This window comes from Dermacentor albipictus, chromosome 6, assembly GCF_038994185.2.
Source record: "Dermacentor albipictus isolate Rhodes 1998 colony chromosome 6, USDA_Dalb.pri_finalv2, whole genome shotgun sequence".
NCBI classification, from domain to species: Eukaryota; Metazoa; Arthropoda; class Arachnida; order Ixodida; family Ixodidae; genus Dermacentor; species Dermacentor albipictus.
The window spans coordinates 109,965,687-109,987,544 of NC_091826.1; the positions used below are offsets into that span (position 1 = coordinate 109,965,687).

Here is a 21,858-nt window from a genome sequence, read left to right on the forward strand (position 1 = left end):
CGCGCCGGATCGCCCAAGCCAGAGAGGAGGAAAGGCTCTCCGCGCGCCCTATCCTCCTCGCCCGGTGAAACGGTCTATATAGGTTGCGCTGAAATATACGAGAATAACATTTATATAGCTAATATACAAAGCTACAAGAACGTCTGAATCCACAAGCACGAAGATCAGACAAATCCATGTACTTCCCATCATTCCCATGGTAGGACAACGACTGCAGCGCCAGAGTTCCCTCTAGTAATTTTTGTAGGAAACTCTATGGGATCGGCCACACTAATATCTCCCCACCCAGCAATTCGCGAAAAATGCAGAAATAGCAGCGGCTAAGAAGTTAATCTTACTCTTAACATCAGAAACGTAACAGACTCGTGTAACACATCTTGTATTCCGGTGCCAATAACAGCAGCGCGCTACGCTGACAGACAGTCCTGGTAGGCGTCCGGGGACTCGTACTTTTGCTTGAAGAACTCGAGTGTCTTCTTCACTGTGGTCAGCAATGGAAACTTTCCCATTCCACAGTAGCCATCGTAATCCGAAAACTCAAGTCCCACCGCCGTGAATCCGTACTTCAGTGTGGTTGCGTTCTTCCGGCTAAGGCAGAGCTTTAGAAATAAAACAGAAGAAAGTAAAAACACATAAGACTTGACATAACAATTGCAAGGTACATATGCATATTGACAGGCGCTTATGAGTAAATTGTCTGATAATCGGTGTCTAACTGAAGATTAATGGAAACTTGTAAAATTTAGAAACGAGCCAGAACTTGAATGAAGGCATAAAGAAACCAAGGGACAAATTAACAAGGCCTTTAGTTCATAAGTATCATTTTCTAATGGCCGGCGGCCTTTGCAAATAATACGCACGTACAACATCAGGATTGGTTCCTACGTGCTTTTACTGACAATTCTACACTCTTAAACAATATTGCACCCTTTGGCTCGTATCTTGCCACACAACGATAATCGTCGTCTGTCTTGTCCGCATTTACTTTCCTTAACGCTGCGAGCCCGGTACTTCCAACTCACAAACGGCATGCACGTTATCAGTACGAGAAAGCATTTTCGACAGGAAACGTACGTTTTCAAGAAAGGAAACGCAAGCAAGGCAGATGATTATTGTTATGTGACAAAAAAGGGTCTAAAAAAGGGTCTAAAAAAGGGTCTAAAAAAGGGACAAAAAATTTGTCTAAGAGTGTAGCGCAGGAGCTTTTTTGTAAAAACGGACCCACATCGTTAACCGCGTGCGCAAATGTCTTCGAGCAGGGCAACGACGCAGCCAGCGTCGTGTAGTCAATAGATAAATATTCAATAGCAACACAGATTTGCAAAATATACGCACGCAGTACGTACTGAAAAAAGACTTCAGGCATACGCATAACGCAGTTGAGGCAAGGAAGACAATGCGCAGTGATTAATCAATGACGACTTCCTTTCGGCAATGCTTTATCTCATATGACCATCCACTCTCTCAACACCCAATAAATTAGATTCCATATAGGGAAGCGCCCCAACGCAGCAGCTTGAGATGTACTGGCGATCGTGTACCAATGCATTACGAATTATTTTCTTTCCACGTACACTTCTGATAAGCTATGGACATATAAGGAATACTTTATTTAGCAAGTAAGGCAGCAAATTCATAGACAGTTGATATAGTAGTTTTCATAGAATTGACGTAATAAGAAAGTGATGGGACGGACTTAGTTTGATTGTAAATAAAATTTAGAACACGTGTGGACACAGACAACACATTCTCCGTTATAACTAACCTCACGTTTGGAGAGGTTGAGTAATTTGATGTGCCAGCATATCTTCTTTCTATTTTTCTGTTTTTTTTATAATATCCTGCTTTCAAAGTGAGGAACCTGCTGTTGTTTCATATATATGTAGCAACTCGTGAATTTGTTTTTTTTTTCTGCCATAGAAAAGCACACTGTACAGCCTTGTAGGCTCGGGACCCGCTGCCACGTATGCATATCTAACGGTCATTCAAGCCCCGTCTGTGAGCTTTTTTTTTTCCTTAGCCTAGCCCCATGTAGGTGGAATTGTTATCGGAAAGTAACAACGAAACTTGAAAGGAATGTAACGATAGCGGTACAAGATTAGATTCGTAACGCTAATGAATATCTTCCTGCTGGTACTAAGAAAAACATGTGGAGCTGGACAAGTTATATACAGTCGCGCCCAGATTTTGCGTAGTCGACGGGGAGTGATGGAAAGTCCGTAAACTCGAGAATTCGGTAAAATCGAAAGATACGAAAACTCCATGGTTAGACGGCTAATTTATTTCTCGTGAAAAAAAAAATCGGTTATCTTTACTTGCCTACGGTTTTTCAATGAGAGTGCCACGCCGCTCACGTGTGTCGCCAAAGCGAAGAGTCTGTTTTGTTATTTCTTCAGCCTCGGCAAATTGCTAGGAGGAGGTCGATGGTGTCCGTGACCTCGCTAGCTGTCGGCACGCGACCTACGTGTGCGTTCGTGTCGTCACCTTCTCACCAATAGGTGTTGGAATACCAACACGCCCTAACCTACGCTCTCTCTCACGCTTGCTCTGCGTCGGCAAGAAGCGTCTCAAGCTATCCCAATTTTCTGTTGCATTCATGTCTGTCGTCATTGCTTACGTAGACGACGAAGTCCACGCCTGGCGGGATAGCGTGGCAGTCAGTCAGCGCAAGCCTTGTATTCGCGAATTCCCCCGCGCGATCCCAAAGAGCGTGTCTTTTGCTGCGTGGCATTTTTTAGTTTCCTTTTCCGCTTTTTTTCTTTGGTGTGGCTTCCTAATATCGAGAGGCATGGTCAATATTCCACCAAGCGATGGAATTCGTAGTTTCATTACACCTAATGGAATAAGTTTGGGGAATTTGAATTTCTTCGTAAAATCAAGACGATGAGCAAAACGAGAACAAGGTGAAAGCAGGAGCCAACGTTTCGACAAGTGGACTTGCCTTCTTCGAGGCGACGTACGAAGACAAGTCCACTGGTCGAAACGTTGGCTCCTGCTTTCACCTTGTTCTCGTTTTGCTCATCGTCTTGAATTTCCGTCTAGCACATTCCCCGTGTTTTCGTAAAATCAAGAAATTCATAAAATTGGATTTTGGAAAATCCTCGTTCAACTGTGATACGTAGAGCACATACCATCGGTCTTTTATGAATTTAGAGAATTTGTGCCGGCTGAAAGAACACATAGTCTACATCAAGCGGCTGTTAACTTTTTTTGAAAGATGCAATTAGGATTTCCCTATTCACATGACTTGTTTCGTTTATTCAGGCCAATGTTAAGCGATGTCTGAGCGACACCCGACGTGGATGCTAAGTGGCTATGGTGTTGGACTGCTAAGCACGAGATCGTGGGATCGAATCCCTGCCACGGGGGCCGCATTTCGATGGGGGCGAAATGCGAAAACACCCGTTTACTTAGATTTAGGTGCACGTCAAAGAGCCCCAGGAGGACCAAATTTCCGGAGTCTCCCACTACGGCGTGCCTCATATTCACAAAGTGGTTTTGGCACGTAAAACCCCATAATTTTTTTTATGTCTCAGCGAGGGTTTCTTTATCCTCCTGTAGATTTCGCTGATGTTAGCTATGTCAGCTCAACACTGGCCATTCACAACAGTCTCTAGTGGCTTCAGGATTAAAACGACCTTGGAGAAAACGAATTCATTGGCTCGACTCATTTGTGCTGAAGATGCTAATTACCTTGTACCGTAGTGTCTCGGGCACGTCGTAGACAAAGGTCATGAGCTTCTTGTTGTCAACGTTGTACCTGCACTTGAACAGTTCGTTCTTCTGGACATGCCCGTACTTCCAATCTTTGCACACCTGCGGTCAATTTTGGCGGTTATAAAAGTGGGGCATGACAAACCTGATCATGCAACCTTGAGCCTATGCTTAAGCTCTCAACTTATTCTTTCGATGGGATTTCAACCAATATCATCTAGCTACACCGAAAAATGTAGTATGCACGAGATTTAAAAAGCAACTTATGTAAACCAGTTTTCAAAGCCATGCTTCGATAGACTTCTTATGCAGTGCACCTAGTGAACAACTGAAGGCTTCAGTTAGCCTTTCCATCAAGTGAAATTGTCATATGTAGACGGTGGGGAATGGTTTCGTCGAAAATTACATACGAATGCACATTTTTTAATGAGTGCCGCGTTACTAATTATTGAACTGGACATTGTTAAGGAAACGAGATCATCCTAATGGGGCGACTTGAGTGCTGCGCCCACGTACCTCAGGGGCAGTTATGTCAGACACCCCCTAGCATTTTGCTCGTCAAGCAGCTGGCTTAAATACCGGGACCATGCGCCTATGCTCCCATCTTCCTTTTAAAAAAATACAAGAGGCATCCGCATGGCCAGATGTTCAGGTGCTTCTATCGCCTAAGTGGCGTAGAACCACTATATGATATTTAGTAAACTATGTATACCCAACAATAGCGTTTGGACACATGTTTCTTATGTGATATCATACGCTAAGACCAAATTGTCTTACATGAGTTATTGACCCCTTTCACGGAGTAGTTTGTTCTAGAGAAATCAGATGGCGCTTTTGGCGGCGCGTCGCACGTCGCCTCAGCGAGAGCGCACGAATACGAAACCATTACCGCTTCCACCTTGGTTCTGTGTGATCAGCTGTCGGAAATGCAACTGAGTTTTCGCTGACGCACTGTGCTCCAATCATGCCGGATTGAATCCCGTGGATTGAAGATGTGTGCAGTAGTTGGCTCCAAAAATAGTGGCTAGCATATTAAGGATTGGAGTGAATCTGTGTAGCCAAGATCGCGGACCATTGCGGCAACTGTCTGTACGTGTTACCGGCACTTCGAGATGCACAGCTTTCTTCGAGGATACAGAAATGTGCCCATCCGCGAGCGTTGTATCCCTTAGAGCTGCGCACGGGCTCGGGCCGGCCCGAAAGCCCGGACCCGGCCCGCGGGCCGGGCTCGGGCCATTTGGAGATTCTCTTACTCGGGCTTGGGCCGGGCTCGGGCCAGGCTTTCTATGTCTCGGACGGACCGGTCGGGCTCCCCGATCTCGACTGCGCACCTTATGGGAAAGTAGGCTTGTCGTCTCGCATGTAGATACAGCAGGAAGTGCAATGTATTTATTCATCAAAAATGGAATCTACAGGGCGGGAGAAAAGTACAAACGCCAACAAAAGGCAAACGAAGGATAGCGGAGGCTGGGAATGCGTTTTCGGTTCTACGAAGTACCGACGCTTTGGAAAAGCCGCCGCTTGCAGGCGCCTCCCAGTAAAAAAGCTAAGAAGGGAAGCGTTTGCGGCCCGTGCACAGCTCTAGTGTCCCTAACCTTTGAAGAAAGTGCTTCAGCCCCACAACGTCGGCAAGAGTGAGTTCCGCTCCTTAAACAATGACAAAGGGAGTAGCGCCACTTTCTGTCATAGTACGTTTCGCGCACAGTATCTATGCACGTCTGCCCCAGCGTGCACGGAATCTTACGCAAACTTTGTCGCCAACGTGTCAGTAAGTGAATGGACGCACACATAAATATACGCGCCCTATATGCGCACGACAAACGACGGACTGCACCAATAGCGCACGAATGGTCGAAGCTGAATGTTTCGTGATGGTCCACAAGAGTAAGCGAGTTACTAGCGATAATACATCCTTGCAACAAGGTACTAAAATGTACAAAACGGCCATGTTTCAAGCCTTGTGCGCGGCAAGAACAAATACAGGGTGTTTCAGCCAACACTCCAATTTTTTAAACGTTGCCTGTGGCAGATAGCTCGATTCTAGTTTATTAGCCGGTCTACTCGAAGCGGGGGACACTACTTACACAAAAAATTGAAATGCAATATCGACTAATTAACAAGAATGCACTAATTAACTTTATAACTAATTATGTTATGGCCCATATTACAATTTACAAATTCTAGCAGTGGACTGCGCAAGGCGGATCCAGTTGGAACAAATTCTCCGGACGACACCAGTTTCGAGATATAAATTCGCGAACTTTGCGGAGAAATGCATTGGCGTTCCAGTTACTTGTGTGCTTCGGTGCATGAAACGACGTTTTGTTAACAAATTAACTGCGACGCCAATGCATTTCTCCGCAAAGTTCGGGAAGTTGTATCTCAAAACTGGTGTAATCTTGAGAATTCGTTCCAAGTGGATCCCCCTTGCGAACTCCACGGCTAGAATTTGTAAATTGCAATATGGGCCATAACGTTATTAGTTAAAACTTAATTAGTGATTTTTTATAAATTAGTCGATTTTGCAACTCTATTTTTTGTGCAAGTATTGTACGCCGTTTCAAGTAGACCAGCTCATGAACCAGAATTGTGATATCTGCCACAGAAAACTTTTAAAGATTTTTGAAAGTGTTCGCTGAAACACACTGTATATCAGAACTGAGCACTCCCCCGAGCGATTAGGCCGAAATAATCAGAGAGCGACCGCAACAAGGAAATGTACTGCGTCAGAAATGTGACAAGCATACTGCTTCAAAATATTCGCAAAAATAAAGAACGAAGGGCAAAACATGCTGTTTCAATTCATAAGTGAAAGGTTTGGATAGCTCGGAATACATATTTAGCCTCGCTTTTAAAACAAGCACCATATACGCTGCTCGCGCTGTTTGGGCATATATTTTGATCAGCGTCCAAATTTTGCATGTTCTCTGAAGCTGTGGCCAAAGCTCCGTGTCGTCCATCCAGTCACCGTCTATGATATCTCCTGAAACACGAGGTTTGCTAGGCCACATCTGCGTCATACACACCCATTCTAAACGCGGAGGCAACGGAGGCAGTTGGCGCAAGAAATGGACGCGTAACCACGTGATCAAACGTGGCAGCGGCCACGGGGTCGCCGCGAAGAGGGTCCATAGCGCACATTTTCATAGTATTTTGTAAATCCACAAAGTAGTTCCAGCCGTTTCGCACTATGAACTTTCAAGCAGGTATTGTAAAATACAAGGAAATCTCCATATTTAATGCATCCCTTTTAAATTTTGTGAATGCTTGGAACGTTGTATTTCCTCCCCTTTTATTTTTCGCCTGAGGTCTCACATGCCACTCACCCGCTGCACTCTTTCGGTGTTCCATTCTGATGTGACATATATTTTAAATACCAGCATCACATCTAGAAACAACACGTTAACTAGTCACATCAAGAGAGCCAGCGCTTTACGCACTGGCTCTCTGAAATATTCAGTGGCGATACAGTTAATTACTTACGGTTACTTAACGGTTACGGTTATGCTTACATACAGTTAATTACGTTAATGACAGCTATAATTACTTTCATAAAAAGCTATGTAACACTGCATTTAAACTCGCATCGCCGCGAAGTATTTGAGAAGTCATAGCGTATTCGAACGACAGAATGTTCTAGTTTCACATTTTAGAGATTTGTTTCGGCGCATTGTTGAATGGTGAAACGTGGGCTGAGCCTCCACGAATTACTGAAGCTTAATTTCGGAAATTCGCCCTAACACTCCCAATATTGCACTGCACTCTGGTACACACCTTTGCACTTATATCTTTTCAGTAGAGACCCACAAAGGATTATACTCTCAAAAAGCTTTTAACATACGTCCATTGATAACATCAGCGTCGTATTCAGGCAGTTTTGAGTTGGCCGTTTAATGTACAGATCCAGGCACGTGATACTGTCACAGAGCACTCCTAGCTTCCCGCTCTCAACGAGGCGATGATGATGATTTACCCATTCGATAGTAATTATTTTCTTATAGAGCTAGGCTCGCCTAAAGTCCCTTGATAATATGAAAGTACCGCCACTCTTTGAACTCTGCCGCCGCCGCGCGACCTCCTCGCCTCCTCCTCGCCCCTTGCGTGTCCCCTCCGCGGCAACCAGTTTTGTACCCGTTTTTCTGCACGGCGATTGGTCTCCCTGCCGTTGCCCTTGGAAACGCACGGATCTTGAGTTTTGCTTGTGTTTTTCTTTTTCGTTCGCGCCATTTTCCTCCTGAGTACGGCTGGCTCGGTGCTTTAGCTCGGCGTAGCGAACGTTGTGCGCAGTGTTTCTGGTCTATGTGCTAGCGCTATGCCGGGCTGTTGCGCATATAACTGCAGCAAGAAACCTGAAGATGCTTATACCGTTTTTATGATACCACAAAGAAAGCGTAACGGTTTGCGTAGGAAGCAGTGGCTGCATGACATTGGCCGAAGCAACATCAAGGGGATTCAACGGAACCGAACTTCGGTGAGCCGCACTTTTAAAACCAACGAGAGCCCTATTCGTTCGGCCACGCCGACGGTAGGGTTAGCCCTAACGCCGAACGCTGGCGCGTGGGAGCTCGGAGACCCGCAAGCAGCCACCGTGTCTACGGTGAGCTCTGGGGACGACCCAGCCCGGAACGGTACGATCGCGGGGAAACCAGGCACCATTGCCCACCAACCACCGACACCGAAACCACGGAAGTTGTATCCGAGAGTCACCCGAGACCCCTGCCTGACGAGGCCTTGCCCGGGCCGTCTCCCGTCCTCTCGGAGCAGCTCCACAATCAAGAATCCCAGTGGCAAATGGTCGTTTCCCTTCATCGGAAACGCCGCCTGCAAAAACAACAATCCACTGGTGAGCAAGATCCAGTCGGGCAAACCACGCCATCGGAAACCACACCGTTAGGGCTAGCTCTAACCAAGGTACCAGCCGCCGCCGCGAAAGCCACGTCGCAAGCTACCTGCGAAGAGCGCGGAGCCGGAACACCTATTTCTGAAGACGCGGCTGCAAGGAGCAGGCCTCGCCGACGGGCGCCTCCACTTCCGCGCACTGACATGAAAATCATTATACACCCTGCCCCGGGCCTCATCGTTCGAAAACTACAGACCCACCAAGTGGCCAAGGCGATCGTCCAAGCCACCGGAGGTGCGCCGACCTGCAAGGGGGACGACTTCATCATCCGCCTGCGACACGGCTCGAACACCATCATCGTGAGCACACCTCACGAGGCCACGGCGGCCACATTCATGGAAATTATAAGCCTCACCTTTCACGGACGATCACACCCCGTGAAGGTGTACCTATCAACACCCGAGGGCCTGCTTAAAGGTGTCGTACACGGCATCGACGCAGGCACCGGCAAAGAAGAGCTTATGGCGAATCTTCGGGTCCGCACACATGGAGTCCGCATCGTGCGGGCCCGTATGCTCGGAAAATCCCAGACAGCCCTACTCCACTTCGAGGGACCACAGGTGACAAGATTTGTGTACTACTATGGAGGGGAGATGCCCTGCCGAGACTACCAGCCGACAAGGCAGTTCTGCTGCATCTGTAGAATCACCGGACACCGACCAGACGTCTGCCCCAACCCAACGGTTCGTGCGTGCAACGTTTGCAACTACATTAATTACATTAACTACATTAACCCTGACGCCTGTCACACTTGTGTTCCGAAGTGCGCCCTTTGCGGAGGGGCCCATCTCACCGCCGCAACAGAGTGCAACAACAAGCTCAAACGCATTTCTTTCTTTCTTTCTTTCTTTATTGGTTTATTCAAGACAATGAACAGATTGTCTTAGGGGACACGGCTAAAGGCAATACATATGCCTGACTAGGCCGTGCCACCCGTACATTGGCAGCAACATGGCAGTGGCAGGCTTTCAGTCACACATGAAATTAAAGTAGTACACATTTTCAACACTTGAGTACACAATTCGTGTAAGAAGAAAGGAAAAAAAAAGGTTAAAGTTTATACAGTTTTCTAATCAATTGAAGCACGACAACGACAAAAAAAAAAAAAAACAAGTATGTACGAAATTTTCCATACCGGTAGCTGAAAGGTTAAAGTTTACACAGTTTTCTAAAAACAACAACAAGAAACATGAACAAAATTTTCTATACCTGTAGTTCAACATTTCTATTAGTCTTCGGATAGTAACAATTCTTTTACCGTCTTCTTAAAGCTTTGCTTTGAAATTCCAGAATTTAGCAGGTCCAATACCAAGGGGTAGTCGTTTAGAAGGTTAGGAAGTTGAACTGCTAGTTTTTGATCTCCGTATTTCGTTCTGCAACGTGGTTTTCCTATTAGAGTTTTTCTGAGGTTATAGTTTGTCGTTCTGCCATGGTATTTACTTTGGAAGGAACATTTGTCTTCCCAGAATTGCCGTGAAATTTCGAGGAATAATTTGTAAGTGTGAAGTTTTGATGCTGTTAATATTTTGTATTTGTTATAGTATAGTTTAGTGGTATCAGTACGTTCTAAGTTACCTATCGCGCGCAGTGCCCGGTTTTGGAGTGTTTGAATTGATTTTAAGTTAGTTTGTGTAGTGGTTGACCAAACTAGCAAACAATACGTTAATCGAGAATGTATAAGCGCGTTGTAAATATTGCGCTTCACATTTATCGGTAGCAAATATCGCAACCTATTTAGCACACCGACAGCACGAGCGATATTTTTTCTAAGAACGTCTACGTGCGGTGACCAGGACATATTTTCATGGAATATAACTCCTAAAAATCTGGCTGTTGCTGCCTGTTCGAGGTTGACCTTCTGGAACTGGAGTGTTATCTGAGGGTGGATTATTGTTCCTTTTGACTTAAACACTAGATACTTAGTTTTAGTTATGTTTAATTGGAGTTTATTCGCATTTAGATGTTAGCTTGCTCAAAAAGATTTCCTATTTCCCTTCCTGAGAAGAACACGTTAGTATCATCCGCGTATAATATAATATTGGAACAGCCTTGAATATTGACAATATCATTAATATAGAGTAAAAATAAAACAGGCCCCAAGACGGATCCTTGCGGCACGCCATATTTAATGTGCTGGATTTCGGAACTAACTCCATTTATTGTTGTGTACTGTGTTCTAGAGGTCAGATAGCTTTTTATTAAGGATAATGCGACACCACGAATTCCATAAAGAGGTAGCTTTTTCAAAAGGACATCGTGTTGCACGCAATCGAAGGCCTTCCTAAAATCTAAAAAGATACCTAGAGTTAACATTCGGTTTTCTATGTTGTCAAGGATTTGTTCCTTTATTTCAAGTAAAGCGGTTTCTGAAGATTTAGCCTTACAGAAACCATATTGCTCCTGAGCTATTATGTTATACGTGTTTAGAAACTGACAAAGTCTTCTATTAATTACATGCTCAGCAATTTTCGCGAAGACAGAAAGAACGGATATTGGCCTGTAGTTATTCATGTCGTTAACTGGGCCACTCTTATGAATGACAGTCACTCGGGCTAGCTTCATCCTATCTGGAAACACACCGTTAGAAAGAATTAGGTTACAGATATGTGAAAGAGGCGTGCTTACAATTTCACTGACGGCTTTCAACGGCTTCACTTTTATATCATCTTCACCTGAAGCACAACTGTCTTTCAACGATAAAATTATTGTCTGTATCTCGTACTGCTCAGTAGGCGCCAAGAACAGCGTAGAAGAACATCGATTTAATATATATTCCGTGCAAGAGACTGGTGTATCATTTTGTGAGGACGCACCAGCATCAATAAAATGAGAATTAAAAGTATTTGCAACCTCAATATCTGACAATTCACTATGCTGAAATGCAACTTTTCTTGCGATAGCGCCTTTGTTAATTACTTCATTGATCGCTTTCCACATGAGATTTGAATTTCCCATGATAGCAAAAAACTTGTTCGCGTAATATTCTTGTTTAGAGCGCTTAATATCGGAATTCAATTTGTTACGCTCAGATTTGAAAGACCGAAAGTCATCTTCGCTTCTGCTACTCAAAAAGATTTGGAAGAGCTTGTTACGACATTTTATCCTGTTATAGAGGTCACGAGTTATCCAAGGCTTTCTAGCTTTGTTGTGTTTTTTAAACTTCTTAAGTGGGAAACATCTGTTGTATAACAACGCGAAGGTAGATATAAAAATATCGTAAGCATTGTTTACATCAGTTTCCGCGGTCACTTCGTCCCACCGATAACCAGAGACAAGTTCAACAAATTTCTTAACACTTTGTTCTGAATACATTCTTTTTAAGCTTTCAGGGCATATATTGGATGGCTGTCTATGAGGTAGCAGACAGTATATAGGCAAGTGATCACTAAGATCGCACATCAAGACCCCTGCCCTTACATATTCAGCAGAAAAACTCGTCACACAGAGGTCAAGTGTTGTCTGGCTTGTAGGTGTGATGCGAGTAGGCACGTTGATGACATTTGAACACCCGTATGATTCAAAAGCTTCCTGAAAACGCGTATATTCTGGGTTGTCAGGGCAAGCATCTATATTAAAATCGCCCATTAATATTGTTTCGAGTTTAAGTTCGGTGCTGAGTTCTAATAATTTTTCAGTAAATTCTAAGAACTTGCACATGGATCCAGATGGCGGGCGGTACACTAGGGAAATCAAGGTGTTCATGCACTGAAGACCAATACATTCATAGCATTCGTTAACAATCTTGAGCTCGGGGATTATACTGTACGACAAACCAGAACGGATATAAATAGCAATTCCTCCTCCTAGTTTTTTCGTTCGGTAAACAGAGATACAGTCATATCCAAAAATAGAAGCGCATTCATCCTCTGATGTAAACCACGTTTCACTAAAACAAAGCAAATCGAAGCAGTGTTGCAGCTCAGACAGATACAAACTGACTTCATCAAACTTATTTCTCAAACTTCGCACATTAAAATGAAATATTGAAAGTGGACATCGGTTCTTTAACGACGCGACATCCCCAGAAAATTGGAATTCCAGGGTCGCCATTGTGGTTTAGTAAACATAACACATCTTTTGCTATCACGTATGCGGCCATCACTTCGAGGCTGTAAGACTGGCCAGATCCTCCTCGCCGCGTATGACAACAGCTCGGTCGCCGCTCCTTTTTCGCACCAAAACTTTACCGTTTGAGTGCCAGACGTATGCGTATCCTGAGGTCTGGGCCCATTCCTTCGTCTTTGATAAAATAGCACGTGATAGCCGTGTCATATTTTCACAGAAAAACACGTGCCCATGGTCCTTAAGTTGCTTCTTGTTAGCGAGCCAGGAATCGCGAAGTTCCTGGTGAACAAAACGGATAATGATCGCCCGTGTTTTGCCTGGTTTAGCGGGAAGTCTGTGTATAGCCATAACATCACTCTTGTTCAATAGTGGAAGCTTAATTTGCATCGCTACTTCGTTTACCTTCATCATTAGGTCTTCGTTGTCACTTTCAGTAATACCGTGTACTTCAATATTTAACCTGCGGCTACGGCATTCAAGGTTATCCAGATCCCGTTTGATTTGAGACAATTCACTGCTCGAATCTGCATGTTCAAGTTGTTCAACTCTGTTTGATAGTTGTGTGGTAACTTTTTCCTGAGCCTGCAGCCTCGTCTGAAATTCATCGAATTTATAAGAAATATGTTGCACGGACGATTCTAGTTCCACCAGTTTGATTGGCAGATCCAAAAGGGTATCTAGCTTGGTTTCGATTGCTAGAAGTCGAATTGCGATGTCTCTCTGCGGCGTGTGCCGCTCAATTTCAGCATTCGCCCCTTGTCCCACCCCCCGACATGTCTCACATTTCCATGCCTTCTTAGACATGTCGCGCTTTCCAGTAAAAGCTTCTTCCGTTATACCGGAGCACGAACCAAAATGAAATTTGAATTTGCACTCACAGCAAGTCATGTACAAGCCATTGTCAGGCACCACGGAGCGGCACACACAACAACGCGACATTTCAACAGGTACTAGTAACACTCGTAAATCTCAAGCAGCGTTGGCAGCAGCGGCTAGCACATACAAAAGGTAACTGATGGAAAACCACCAACCTGTAATATTTCAAAAACGTGTTTCAGCGGACATGCGTCAGATGCTGCCGCTACTGCCAAAGTGCGCAGGAAAACGGTTGTCAGGACTTGATATAGCCACTGGTCCAGGGGGCGCTTCGGAAAGTGCGTTGATAGTAGATCTATGGCAGGGAAATCCGCGCGGCGGTATGGGCTCACAGTATCGGCGATGAGGCTGCAAGTGGCAGAAGAAACCGGGAGTACAGTTGAGTGCTTGAAACCGGGGTAGGCCAAAGACGGGGCACGGGCACCACAGTCTTGCGACGAGCGCCCGACAATTCCACGGGTAAAGCTTGTAGACGAGGCAGAAGCCACCGTACCTGTAATATTTCAAAAACGTGTTTCAGCGGACATGCGTCAGATGCTGCCGCTACTGCCAAAGTGCGCAGGAAAACGGTTGTCAGGACTTGATATAGCCACTGGTCCAGGGGGCGCTTCGGAAAGTGCGTTGATAGTAGATCTATGGCAGGGAAATCCGCGCGGCGGTATGGGCTCACAGTATCGGCGATGAGGCTGTAATATTTCAAAAACGTGTTTCAGCGGACATGCGTCAGATGCTGCCGCTACTGCCAAAGTGCCGTGTCATATTGCCACCCAGATGGAAGCCTGCCTCCACCACCACACCCAAAACCCAACGACAGCCCCGCCCGGTCACTCACTCGACCAAGGCGGCTGACCTTCACCCGCGATAGTTCAGCTCCGAGCGGGAAGGCTCCGACTTCGACTACTCGGAGTCTCCGAGCATCTACAGATCCCGGTCCGGTTCCAACCCGAGGTCCAGGTCCCGCTCCTGCTCTCGCCCAGGGTCTCACTTTCGGTCGCCCAGACGGCGATCTCGGTCGACGCCCAAGCAAGGACAGCAGGTAGCACCAGCCATCACGGTACTCAAAGACAAGGGGCCCCAGCAACACCACCGAAAGACCAAGGAAGCCTCAGTCAAGAGGACTACCACCAAAGAACACGAGGTAAGCGGGGCGGCAGTAGCCTCCCCCTCGTATAAAAAACCACAGACGCCACCATCGGTGAAATTGGAACAGGAACTCGCCACCATGCGCGCACAGATACAGACACTCACACAAGAAAACAGGCAACTCAAACAACAAGTGATACAGCTCACACAAATACTACAAGAGGCGGCTCCACACAAGGACATCATTGACCTACAAACCCATATCGATGCCATCCGCACCCAGATGCAAGCCTTTATGGACGCTACACGCGCCCAGTTGGAACAAATAACACAGAGTGCAATACAGCGGACAGATGCAGCAATAAAACATATGGAAGCCACTGTAGACAGCAAGCTTAAGAACCAGCTTCACTCCATAAAACTACGAAAGACACTACGACAGAACCTTTACAAGGCCACACCTGTAGCAGCACCAAACCAAACCGTAACATCACCGACCACAACGTCCAACAATGCCTAGACCATACAGGCAAGTCAAAGAAAACTTAGAAATTTGGCAATGGAACTGCCGTGGGTACCGCAGGAAGAAAGGGCTGCTGGCACAATTGATCGCTCATTCCTCAAAACCACCAGGGGTCATAGCCCTAGAAGAGCCCAGTACCCGACCAACACTACATGGCTACGAAGAATACCACACAAGTCAAGACGACAAGTGGAAGGTAGCCACACTAGTAGACAGAAACATCACAACCATACAAAACAGACCCATAGACGACGTGGACGTACTACATGTACTTTTCGAAATAATATACAAAGGCAACCAGAAACAGAGCGCCTTCGTACTCAACATTTATTGCCCCCCTAGCCAAAGGCGGGCAAACAAAGGAAAACTCTTTGGGGACACCCTCCGCCTCGCTAAAGACAGTCCCCTGGTAATCATGGGTGACTTCAACGCTCAGAACACCCTGTGGGGGTACCAGAGGCAGGATTGGAAGGGTCTCCAGCTACAAACACTAATTGAACAGTGTCATCTCACACTCATCACAGACCCGAACATACCGACGAGGGAAGGGAACAGCGCCACACGCGACACAACTCCCGACCTCGCTTTCATCACTCTAACCACGCGAGCCGAATGGCTCAACACACTCGAAAACCTAGGCAGCGATCACTTCATATTAAACATAACACTACAGACTAGACGCCTACGCAGGCAGATCGGCACAGCTAAACTCACTGACTGGCGAAAGATCAGGGAAGCCCAAGAACAGGACGCCGACACAATCACGAATCTGGAACATTGGTGCGACAACCTCCGTCGACATAAACAACGCCACGCAAAGGAAATCGCCAGAACGGAAGAGACCCCAGAGGTGGATCCCCACTTACTACACCTGTGGGATGCGAAACGGGGCCTTACCAGCCGCTGGAAAAAACAGAAATATAACAGGAAACTGAAGACGCGCATAGCACAAATAACAGTGGAAGCAGAGGAATATGCCATGCAACTCGCTTCCGCGAACTGGTGTAGATTCTGTGACTCCTTCGGTGGCGCGCTGGACACGGCCAAGACGTGGCACATCCTCAAAGCCATCCTGGACCCCACCAAAACCAAAGGAGAAGGACACAGGGCTCTGGAACGGTTACTACACACCTACCCAGGCAGCCAACAAGAACTCATCGATGCCATCAAGACCAAGTGCTATGGAGATCCCTCTCCTACACAACCATGTAGAACACCCTGCACAGGACAACCCAACCCGCTAATGGACGAACCTATCACCGAAAATGAAATGAGAGCGGTCATCGCAGCCACCACTCGTAACACAGCGGCGGGCACGGACCAGATCACAAATTCGATGATCAGAAACCTGAGCGACAAGTCTATCTCCGCGCTCACGGCCTTTCTCAACAAACACTGGGAACAAGGTACGGTACCGGCGATGTGGAAACACGCACGAATAATCATGATCCCCAAACCGGGCAAGAAATTGGCAATTGAAAACCTCAGACCCATATCGCTCACGTCCTGCCTCGGCAAGGTGTACGAAAAAATTATAAACACGAGACTACAGAGACACTTGGAAGATAACAAACACCTGCCGGACACCATGTTCGGTTTCCACGCAGGCCAGTCCACACAAGATGTGCTACTCCAAATCAAGGAAGAAGTCCTCAGCAACGTTTCCCGCTGCGGCGAACACGTCCTCCTAGCAATCGACATCAAAGGGGCTTTCGACAACGTCAGCCACCAAGGAATCCTAGAAGGGCTGGCCAACACCAACTGCGGCGTGCGAACGTACAAGTATGTTCAGAGCTTCCTGAGCCACCGCATGGCGGAGCTGAAGATGGGAGAGATCCAGACTTCAGTGTACCACCCTCCCAACAAGGGAACACCACAAGGTGCCGTCATCTCTCCCACGCTGTTCAACGTCGCCATGATCGGCCTCGCAAGCAAACTGCAGGACGTAGCAGGTCTTCGGCACGCAATCTAAGCAGACGATATAACACTCTGGACCACAACAGGGTATCTCGCTGAAAAAGAAGAACGCCTGCAAACAGCAGCAAATATAATCCAAGAATACGTCAGCCAACGGGGACTACAATGCTCGCCCGAAAAATCTGAGCTCCTACGGTCTGGCGAGGCCGGGGTAACCACGCAGTCCCCACAGACCCAACAAGAAGACTCGAGGTACGCCTCAACGGGGGCCTCATCCCAGAGAAGCCGTTGCTGAGGGTGCTGGGCATGTGGTTGCAGTCCAACCAGCGCGCTACACACACCCTTACACTCCTCAAAACCAGTGTCAAGGCGATATCACGCATGATCTCCCGCGTAACATCCAAGAACAGAGGAATGAAGGAAAGGGACACCCTCCGACCGGTCAGTGGTCTGGTGGGGAGCAGAATCACATACAGCCTGCCTTACTACCACCTCACACAGTCCGAGGCGAAGCAGGCCGACACACTTTTGAGGATGGCGTTCAAGACCGCTCTCCGCCTGCCGATGAGTACATCGACTGAAAAATTATTGGCGCTAGGGTTGCACAACACTCTCAGCGAACTCACAGAAGCCCATTACGTCTCGCAACAACAGTGACTTGCGCGGACTCACATGGGCCGGCAGGGCCTACAAACCTTAGGGTTCCAAGCAATAACAACACGAACCCAAGAAACCTGCTTAATACCTCGTCACGTCCAGGACAGGTTTCACGTTGCCCCGATACCACGCAATATGGACCCTAACCTACACTCCGGCAGGAGGAGAGCAAGGGCCCAGTACATGGAGAAGGCGTTCAGGTTCAATACCACGGCCCGTTTTACGGACGCCGCCATGTATGGGACGAAAAACAAGGGCGCAGTGGCAGTGGCATACGACCACCGAGGCCACGTTACCTCCGCTGCATCGACCCGCCCCTGCACGATCACGGAAGCCGAAGAGATGGCCATCGCGTTAGCCATCCGCGAGGGCCTACACGCAAACCAATCACTGACGATCCTCACGGATTCCCAGCAGGCCTGCCGCAACTTCCTACAGGGAAGAATTGGAAGACCTGCTGCACAAATCCTCGCCGGAATACTCAAGGAGGACCCTGAGGACTTCACCACCCAAACCATCATCTGGATACCAGGCCACACTGGCATCACGGGCAACCTGCAGGCCGACAGAGCAGCTCGAGGATTCGTACATAACCGAGCACTCATCACGCCGGCTGCAGAAGACCCAGACCCTGTCGACCTCGAGTATTCAGCCATCGTTAACTACCACAGAGGGCGTCGCTTGCGATATCCACCACCTCATCGAAATCTAAAGACAGAAGATGCCGCTGCCTGGCGTAGGCTCCAGACAGGCACTTACACGAACCTACACATATTACATCGGATACACCCCACAGCCTACAGGGACGAACGCCCATGGTGTGGGGCCACGCCAACCCTATACCACATTACGTGGGAGTGCACACTACAAAACATAGAACACCTAGACACGAACACCACGAGGGAGCAATGGGAGGCACTGCTGTCGAGCTCGGCCCTCGACGACCAGCTCAAGCTGATAAAGAGAGCCGAGAAGATGGCAAGAGCCAGCGGAGCCCTGGACTAAGGGCCCCGACCATTAGCGGTTTTCTGATTTTCTTTTTATAAAGTTTATCTGTCTGTCTGTTTTGCGAGCTGAGGAGTCTATCTTATAGCTCGTAGCAAAGCATCCCGTAATGCTGCATTTTTTTATCATTCTTCCGGCCTGCTCACCAGCGTTTTTGTTGCAGTTGTCCTCAGTATGCTTAATATTCTGGGGTGGCTCCATCACTTCGCACGTCGTTAACTGTTGTTATTCAGTCAGAAGCACAGTATTATTGACTCTGCTTTGCGCCCTGAAAAAATTAGTGGCAAGTATCCCCGTAGTATTGTAGGTGATGAGCATTCACTAGTCAAAATTGAGCTTTTTTTTAAAGTTTTAAGGCGAAAGCCTTTAGATCTTTATGTTTCAAGGTCGCATTCTAAACTGGAAGTATCACGTGACCCAAGGAAGGCCAGAGGAGACCCAAAGCATGTCCACCCCTGTATGAAAGAATGATGAACCAAGTTAATTAATGAATCATTAGTGGTTGACATAAGGTGGATTAGGGAGGATTAAGGTTGATTAGAGTGTATTAAAGAAGATTATAGTGGATTAGAGTGCATTACGAAGGATTGCATGAATAAAGATTTAGGTGCGTGGAGGAGAACTATGGTGGATTAAGGTGAAGTGTTGATGAAAGGGTATTAAGACCGATTGGGGTGGATTAGGGTGCATGAACAACAATCCAATCACTAATCAATCATTACTTTGGTAATCATTAATCATCTCTTATACGCGGCTGCACATGCTTTGGTTCGCTTCCCGCCTTCCTTCGGTCACGTGGTATTTTCTGTAGCTCAAAACGGGACCTTGAAAAAGAGGTCTAATGCTGTTATTAGCATTTCTCAAAATTTTCAACCCCACTGGGGCGCGCAACTGGCCCAATATAACACGCCTCCATAGAATCCTGCGGCCCGTATGCGGGAGCCCAGGAGGAATAGCGTGTCGTGCGCAGCCGGTGGGCGAGTAGAATCGAGGAGGAAAGCGCCGCGAGGAGGAGAGTGTCGCTACTTTCAAATTATCAAGGGGTTTTAGGCTCGCCCGCTAGGCTCCGGGGGGAGGGTGTGGTGGACGGGTGCGGGGGGGGGGTCGTTTTACGGGTGGCCCAGGTGGCCACGGGTGAACTTTGCGCGCTTCCCCGGGCCACTCTATCTCGAAACCCTTCTGCGCAGGGAACAAGAGTCCGCCGTGCGCTGTGTTTTCGCGGCTTAGTGCGCGTTGATGCGAGAGGCAGCACGAAGACCAATTCGCTCCCTGCTGCTGCCGCGATTTCTCACTGCAGTGTTTTGACAGCCGGCTTCCGCGGTCATCGAGTGAGATGTGCGCATGCTTGCTTGCGCGCGTGTGACACCATGCTTGTCGATTTAGTTAGCATGCCTATGTCTACGACTTCAAACAGCCGATAAAACTACTGCTATCCTTAGTTAATACAGCCATCCACTAATTTGCTATCGCAATCAATGCTTCGCCTTTCGGGCGAAACTTCGACTTTTAATACTAGCTCTACAAGCACTCTTTAAACCCGGTTCAAACTTTTTGTACTAAAGAATTGCATATATATGATTTGCTGTGCAGCCTTTGTAAAAAATATACGGTCCAACCACCGCGTTCACCATAAACGTCTTTCTGCCGTGTGCTCAAGTTTTTATGGCGCCCGTGATAATGAGTGCAATAGTTCTTTTAATTCCTCAGTAAGTTAGTAAATAGTAAGTAGTGACCGTGGCGGTCATAGGAGAACTAGCATGTGTACTTTTGACAAAGACTGTATGTAGCGCCAAGGAAACATAAAATACAGTACCAACACGCTTACTGCACAATTCATACAGAACATTTCTTTGAAACATTTAGGATACGAACGTATGAAGAAAAACTCAGTGCCCTTCCACTCTCTGAAGAAGGATGACCAGCGAAGCTGTGTATGTGGGCCCCTTAATGGCGAACTACACCTCCGCCGTGGGTCGCACCAGTATCGCACTATCTTAGGGATCGGCCCACGTATGGTTAGTGCTTAAAGCTTGTTTCACCTCCGTAGCGGGCCGGCCCGGTATTGTACTACCCTCGATATCGGCCCACGTATGAGGAGTGCTTAACGCCTGCTTCACCCTCGCGTGGGTCGGCCCGGCATTGCACTATCTTCGGTATCGGCACACGTATAGGGAGTGCTTAACGCCTGCTTAACCTCCGCCGTGGGTCGGCCGAGCATTGCACTATTTTCGTGATCGGCGCACGTGTGATGCAATGACATTTTATGCTCGTAGGGCTGTGTCAGTCACGGCGCGTACTCGACGGCACGTACGCATGTGGCGTCGACGCAGACGCCGGAGAGGAGAAGGTGTGCCTCCTGGGGGAACTAGCTCTTAATAGCTTCGCTCTAAAAACTGCAATGTTTCAAGCACTTAAAGGGACACTAAAGGTTACCAGAAAGTGAAGTTAAAGTTGTAGAGCAATGTTGTAGAACGTCTAAGGCGTCAATATAGTCGCGAACAGAGCTTTAGTAACCGAGAAATTGAGGTAAATGCATGACACGATTTGAGACCCCCCCAGCGACATTCCGCTACTGGCCCGATGACGAAAGCACTCCTCATAATTTGTGTTACTAATACTCAACTACTCGTATTAAAAATATCATTTCATTCGATTATAAGACGGAAGAAAATGCTACTTCTATACGTCTATTCGATTCTAAGAAAAAATAACATGTTGACGTTACCCTTCCGTAGTATGGGTGGTCGAAAGGTTTCGTTTTCGCTCAACTCTGCACCGCGCACGCTTTGGAGTTTCAGTAGTTTCGTTATCGCGTCATGCTGTGCGGGTTCTGCTGGCTCGCGAAACTTTCATTTCGAACAAGCACTGAGAATGCCACGTCCATGTGATGTCGTGGGAAGCCCTCGTTGCTTTCCCGCTCCAGAGAGCCGGTGTCGAGGTCGCCGTCGTAGTACGCAACGACGCCGGCAGCGCGAGCCCTCAGCAGCAGGTCGCGCTCGTCAGCGCTCAAATCGCTGAAGTTGAGCCCAGCATCGCGAGCCAATCTGTCGTTGTCAGGGTCCATTGCGACGAGCGTCGAAGGTTGCATCATAGAATAAAGTACCAGTTTATGGTCGCG

General features: G+C 47.3%; 1 protein-coding gene across 6 annotated transcripts in view; it reads right to left on the reverse strand.

Moving 5' to 3' along the window:
• Nucleotides 1-360: 360 nt before the first annotated feature.
• LOC139061340 (uncharacterized) overlaps nucleotides 361-21,858 on the reverse strand; it is a 109,928-nt gene continuing 88,430 nt past the window's right edge. For all 6 annotated transcript variants that reach the window (XM_070541252.1, XM_070541250.1, XM_070541253.1 and 3 more), the window contains 2 exons: nucleotides 3,694-3,816; nucleotides 361-599 (listed from right to left, as the gene is read on the reverse strand). In XM_070541252.1, coding sequence (XP_070397353.1) covers nucleotides 408-599; nucleotides 3,694-3,816 — 315 coding nt within the window. In that variant the 3' untranslated portion in view covers nucleotides 361-407. The remainder of the gene's footprint in view (nucleotides 600-3,693; nucleotides 3,817-21,858) is intronic.